Source organism: Rhincodon typus, unplaced genomic scaffold (genome assembly GCF_021869965.1).
Source record: "Rhincodon typus isolate 14 unplaced genomic scaffold, sRhiTyp1.1 hic_rhity00010789, whole genome shotgun sequence".
NCBI lineage: Eukaryota > Metazoa > Chordata > Chondrichthyes > Orectolobiformes > Rhincodontidae > Rhincodon > Rhincodon typus.
The window spans coordinates 268-7,431 of record NW_025976427.1 but is presented as its reverse complement, the minus strand read 5'-3'; the positions used below and the strand labels follow the sequence as shown (position 1 = coordinate 7,431).

Below are 7,164 nucleotides of genomic sequence, written 5' to 3'. Positions count from 1 at the left end.
TACTATCCCTAATTTCCGTGTTTCTGTATACAGCGAACTTTGTTTTAACCGGCATCTTAGATTAACCGGCACATTAGCAGTCTTCCTCTGTTACCAACACGTCGCCCCTCCATCTCCCTCGATTAACCGGCACCTATGTCACCGGTCCTCTCGATTAACCGTCATCTTCTCCCACCTTACCGGGCACTGTTGATTGACTGGCACCTACCTGGACAGCCTACTCTCAGTCACACGGCCCATTGCTGAACCGGCGTTTTCTATTAACCGGTGCCTTCTGAGCAGGCTTCCTCGATAACCGGCAAAATGATCCCTCAAATACCATGTTTACTGTATTATTCTGTTTTTTTTTCAATTTATTGGCCTCAGTGTAAATATACTTGCTGTTCAATCGAACCGTCGCAAAATATCAGCAGTTAATTCAATTTTGAGTCAATTTCTCCTCAAATAACGTGATCTCAGTCAGGTGAGGGTTTGTGAGAAGGCTCTTTTATTTAAGGCAAAGTTGCATTATGATTGAAGTGACTTATGCCGTAAATAAAGTGTAACAATGAGGTGTATACCCCCTGCGTTGCGTTTCTTTACTCAATGAGTGTTTTTATGTTGATGATGTGGACCTCTTGATTATCCGGAATATTAATCAACCAGCACATTCCTCGTCCTATAGGTGCCAGATAATAAAAAGTTTGCTGTATACTATCATTGGTAAGGTTAGCACAATAACCACAGAACCCCATGGTTCCGTCTGGGATGGGGTAAGTGCAGAGCATTCTGGGAAGGGTGTTGGGATCGTGGTGATGGTCTAGTCGGGGGAGAGGGTTCAGGAAGGCTGGTGAACAAGTGAAGCTTGGCACGGTGGCTCAGTGGTTAGCACTGCTACCTCACAGCGCCAGGGACTGGGGTACGATTCCACCCTCGGGTGACTATCCGTGTGGAGTTTGCACGTTCTCCTTGTGTCCGTGCAAGTTTGTTCTGGTTTCCTCCTACGTTCCAAAGATGTGCAGGTTAGGGGTGGATTGGCCACACTGTAGCTTCCAGGGATGTGCAGGCTAGGGGGGTTAGCCATGGGAAATGCAGGGTTCCCTCTTTCCCCTTGGCAGAGTCAGATTGCAGACTAATCCTCTTGTCTCCTCTTTCTCCTCCCGGTGCAGTAAGTGAGCAGCTGTTTGTCGCAAAGGCTCTGCAGAAAGTCAAGATCGAGGTCAATGAGAGTGGGACCAAGGCATCTGCTGCCACTGGTGAGTTTCAATGTGCAAATTGCACCCGAATGTTCAACGCATCCTTAATCCCAAGGTGTTCCTGATTTTATATCCAGTGGGACTTTATAATGGGCAGTAGCAGGGATTCCTTGCTGCTGTTATGGAGTTGCTTCTGCCTTGCACCTCTCCAAACTCTTATGTTTTCATTCTCAGGATGTGGCATTTATTGCCCATCCCTCATTGGCCAGAGAGCAGTGAGGAGTCAACCACATCGCTGTCGGTCTGGAGTCAATTGTCAGGGCAGCAGTTTCCTTCCTTAAAGGGGTATTAATGAATTTGGGTTCTTTTCCCCCCAACAATCATCGTCCACTTCATGGTTATCACTTCATTCCAGATTCTTCACTGAATTCAATCTGCCCGGTGGGGTTCGAACCCAGCTCCCCAGAATATTAGCTGCATTAACAGTATACCACTAGGACATCCCCTCGCCATCTTGGGCTGGGCTTGGGAAGAAGTGTAGAATAGAACAGAAATTTATTGTCGTGGGTACTTTTGTGTGAAAAATACGGTGGAAAGTTTATAAGTCGCCCTACATCATGGCGCCTACATCAATGACAGACGTCATACATAATAACAAAAACAAAAGTAAAATTTAAGACCAAGTTCATCACCGTTCAGTTAATGGCTCCTGGGTTCAGGGCAAGCCAATATAAGAATGATAGGCTACCCTGAAGATACAGTCTTCAGACGAGACCACCTGAGACCGCCAGGCCAGGCCGCTGGAATACCTGGATGCTGAAGACGAAGAAGATCTTCACGTCAGGCTGAGACCGCCTTTCTCCTCCTTCAAGTCACTCAACCCCGAACAAATAATTCTCTGCATCTCTGTAATGCCTTGGGCCATGACAGTCAAAGCTCTCCTCTTGAAGATTGCCTTGATGTGTCAGCCATTCTAGGCGTATTACAGGCTCAGCCGTGAATCCATGTCTCCGTACAGTGGGGAGGTTTACACATGCCGGCACAGCTGAGCGCCTCCACGCCTGGCATTTTGTCCTGGCATCTGAACTTCATAAAAGCAAGATGGCGACAGGAGAGAGCCTGTCAACTCAGACCCACTGGGGCACCCTGTGGCCGGAGCTTGCAACTACATCGTCACAGCCAAACTGTTTACCTACAGCCCCGATATTTCATAAAATGTTTTTCAAAGCATCCACTCAAGGAGGCTTCAACTGAAAGCGTTATTGTATGCTGGGTGCAGGAAAGAACTGTGCGGTTGCGTTGATGGACTGACATTTTGCTTTTTGTTCGCAGCTGCCATCCTTTATGAACGTATGGCGCCATTCGAGGTTGTGATCGACAGGCCCTTCCTCTTCTTGGTCAGGCACAACCCCACAGGTAAGGCAACGAGAGGGTCGATGGGGAGGCGGCCATGTTGGCTCCTTGTGGCACAAAGGCAGCAACAGGACTGTCGGTGCTAGGGCCTGTTCCACCGTTTCAGAAACAGGAAGGGGCTCGAGCAATCATGGCTGAGCTGAAGTCCATTCCCATTTGCCCAGCTTTGATGCTTTCCTTCCTGTTTGTATCGGCATCACTGACTGACTGGGCCAGTGTTTATTTGCATTGAAGAGTTAACCACATTGCTGTGGGTCTGGAATCATGTGTTCCAGCTACCTTCCCTAAAGGGACCAATTGAGTTTCCCCCAACAATGTCATGGTTGTCATTAAATCCAGATTTTTAATCGGATTGGAATCACACCATCTGCTGTGGTGGGATTTGAACTCTGATCCCCAGAACCTTCTGATTAATAGCCCAGCGATAACACTGCTAGGCCATCGCTTCCCCAGAGCCTCATAGATCTTAATAGCCTAGATAACAAATACTGTGGAGACACTTCTGTCTAAAGAATCCAACCTCAATCAGCTCAGTCCTGGGCCCCTATCATTTGGCTTCGTTCCATAGTCAGACATTACAGATAGTGCAATAGAGATCAACTTTTCTCCTCTGTGCATGTGAGGTGACTCACTGTATTTGCAACAAACTTGATATTCACACGATACATTTTATATCAGACACCAGACCCAGTTGGTTTGTTCTAAAGACAGCCCCAAGGCTCCGTGAACATGCAGAGAAGGCTGGGTCAGACTCAGAGTCATAGAACTGTACAGCATGGAAACAGACCCTTCAGTCCGACTCGTCCATGCTGACCAGATGCCCTAAATTAATCGAGACCCATTTGCCAGCATTTGGCCCACATCTGTCTAAACCCTTCCTATTCATGTATCCATCCGGATGCCTTTTAGATGTTGTAATTGTACCAGCCTCCACCACTTCCTCTGGCAGCTCATTCCATACACGCACCACCCTCTGCGTGAAAAAAGTTGCCCCGTATGTCCCTTTTAAATCTTTCCCCTCTCACCTTAAACCTATGCCCTCTGGTTCTGGACTCTCCCACCCCAGGAAAAGAAATCTTGGCTATTCAAGCTATCCATGCCCCTCATGATTTTGTAAACCTCTATAAGGTCACCCCTCAGCCTCTGACACTCCAGGGAAAATAGCCCCAGCCTATTCAGCCTCTCCCTGTAGGTCAAACCCTCAGACCCTGGCAACATCCTTGTAAATTTTTTCTGAACGCTTTCAAGTTTCACAACATCCTTCCCATGGAGGGGAGACCAGAATTGAATGTAGTATTCCAAAAGTGGCCTCACCATTGTCCTGTAAAGCCGCAAGATGACATCCCAACTGCTGTACTCAATGCAGGCCTACACTGGGCTTCCATTTTTCACCTGGTCCTAAGGAGATGTGGGTTTGTTGAGGGAAAGAGGAACCTTTCAGTATCTAACTGCAATGGATGTTTTTGAGTAAAGGAAGGGAGCGAGGTAACACCACCTTCATCTTAGGTAGTTTGCCCCGTGACCGAGATTGACATTCTTCAATGTTGAGGAACTTAAAGTGACTAAACAGTCCGATGCCGTATCCTACAACCCACACACTCTCTCTCTCACACACACTCAAAGACCTCTTTCTCTCTCTCTCTCTCACACACACAGATACATTCTCTCACTCACACACAATCATACAGACATATAATCACAACATAAACACAAACACACACACATACTCTCTCACATAGATATACACACTCCCACACACACAGTCAGCCACATATATACTCTCACATACACTCGCACACGCACATGCACACACAGAAAACATAGACACGCGCAAAGGAGCATACGCACGCACACAAACACAGACACTCACACCCACACACATAGACATGCAAACACATGTTCACGTTCACACACAGACATTCGCACAAACACGCCTACATACTCAAAAACATGTGGTCACACACAAACTCACCCAAATTGACTCACACACACACGTACAATCTGTCTCACGCACATGCACACACACACACAATCTCTCTCGCACACGCACACATACACTCTCACACGCACATATACACACATCTCACATGCACACATACACGCTCACACACACACACTCTCTCTCCCATGCACACATTCTCTCGCACACACATGCACACACACGCGTACACACACTCACACGCACACTCTCTCACACACACACATGCACGTACACACACACACAAACTCAAAATGGTTTTGATTTGTGTCATAATTGTATGAACCTGAGTGCAGAGAAAAGTTTTGTTTTGTAAGCAGTACAGGCAGATCATAACAAACAAGGACATAGAGATCATAGGGTGCTCAGACAGAGCAAGGCATACAGGTTATACCGCACAGGAGGTGCACAGAGCAAGGTCGACATAATTTGAAGTTAGAGAGGTCCATTCAGCAGTCTAATAGCAGCAGGGAAGAAGCTGTAGTTAAACCACTTTGTGTGTGTGAGTTCAGGCTTCTGTATCCTCTATCTGATGGAAGGGGCGGTAGGAGAGCATTTACCGGGGTGTAATGGATCTTTGATGATGTTGGCAGCCGTTCTGCGGCAATGGGAGGTGTAAAAGGAGTCCACGGGTGGGAGGTTGGCTTCCGTGATGGTCTAGGCTGTGCACACCACCTTCTGTAATTTCTTACGGTCCTGGGCAGAGCAGTTGCCGTACCAGACCGTTATGCGCCCGGGTAGAATGCTTTCTATAGTGCATCTGTAGAAGTTGGGGAGGATCCTCATGGACATGCCAAATTTCCTGAGCCGGGTAGGTACCCTTGTGCGGGTGGAGATGCTGCACCTTGTCAGGGAAGTTGCGAGGACTAAATCCCGAGGATTTTGACGGAATGCCAACAGGCTTGGAAGGTGCTGTAAGGTTGAGATTTGTTTCAATAATGGTGCCCCTCTTGTTTTGTAGGCACCATCCTCTTCATGGGCCAAGTCATGGAACCCTAGAGCATGAGGCCACCTCTGAAAAGACAATACTCAGGTATCATCTCTGTCGAAAGCCGCAACGGAAAGTAGTAAAAAACTGGAATTAACCGGAAGAAAAACGTACAATGAGGGAAGGAAGACTTTTTTTTTGGAATCCGGGGATGATGATCAATTTTCTGCCTGGATCTCGCTCACATTTAACCAGCAGTGACTTGAACTTCAGCCTTCGTTAGATGTCATTTCCTAATCCACGGTCACGCCAGTGATCCCATTCATTTCACAACTCGCAAGGTCTCGCTGCGTCCGTTCATTAGCCGCTTCGAACTTTTGACGCCATCTCGGTTCGGAATGGTTTCCCAAAGCACTTGCACTTAGCTCCAGCAACTCAACCCTCCCTCCTCCTCCTCCGTCCACCCCATAAGTTCACTGGAATCTGACCCCACTACCCCCCCCCCCCCCCCCACCCCCCAACTTCACTGTGTATGTTCCAATCAAAAACACCCCAGCAACCTTCGCCCTTGATCTCCGTGGCACTTGGGCCAATCGTAAGTCACCATTGTCACACCCCCCGCCACCCCCCTCACCCCACCTCCGGATGTCGGTGAATTTACTCTCCAGGCACAGGTGCACAGCAAGATCCCACGTAACCACTAACAACTGGGTGGAGCAACTCGGGTTGAGGGATAAATATCGACCGATATGCCCCCTCGAAACCGAATCCTGGCGTTTCTACGGCCAGCCCCGGGGTTCAGCCAATCCCTGGTCCAGGACACGGGTGTGGAACATTGAAAGAACTCAGTTACGGCCCGAATGGCCCAATCGCGTTTCGGTGGGAGGTGGGACGTGTTACGACATCCCTAGACTACCCCCCAGCCTCCCCGTGAGGGAAATATTTCACCCAGGGAGTGTGAGGAAAGGCAAGATTGTATGTCGCCACACCCTGTGATGCAAATTTGGGACCATTAATGGAATGTCACGCTCACTCCCCCTTTGGATTCCACGTATGTTCCTTTCAATGTCAATTTCCAGTAGTCCCCTGTCAGTTCCTACCCTGTGCCGAAATCTTATGTTAATTTCCCTGCTGTTGAGGGGGAGGTTAAAATGCTTGGGGACCAGCTATTTGCTTGCTGACTGTGAACATGCAAGACCTTTGCATCCATATTTACACACACATCTCTGTACCAAGACTTGCACTGTTGCTTTAATTTGGAAAATACGAAACCTCATGGTGTAGTTTGTAATATATTTTCAGATTTGTGTAATTTATTTCTTTTGACTTAAGAAATGTTTTTGTATTTTAAATAAAAAAAAAGCTAACCACCTTCAGAACTGGATGTGGATACTGCTGAGGACAGGGGGGGTATTCTATCGCTGTTGTCAGATGGGATCTGGGGTTCCCCCTCTGAAGAGGGGTCACTGGACCCTGAACGTCAACTCTGATTTCTTTATACAGATGCTGCCTGACTTGTTGAGTTTCTCCAGCAATTACTGCTCTCGTTTCTAATTTCCGGCATCCGCAGTCGTTTCACTTTTAAAATTTGAACTGGGCCTCCTGGTTCAGAGGTGGGGACACTGCCACAAGAGCACCTATTCCACCATTCAACTTGAGAATGACTTAAC

At 47.8% G+C, this 7,164-nt stretch overlaps 1 protein-coding gene across 1 annotated transcript; it reads left to right on the top strand.

Annotated features, from left to right (window-relative positions):
• Positions 1–1,097: 1,097 nt before the first annotated feature.
• On the top strand, positions 1,098–6,870 carry LOC125482469 (plasminogen activator inhibitor 1-like; the record flags this gene model as incomplete). The annotated part of the gene is made up of 3 exons (XM_048594551.1): positions 1,098–1,235; positions 2,508–2,591; positions 5,528–6,870. Coding segments are annotated over 3 exons (260 nt in total), but the record flags the coding sequence as incomplete, so codon positions are not given.
• Positions 6,871–7,164: the final 294 nt, after the last annotated feature.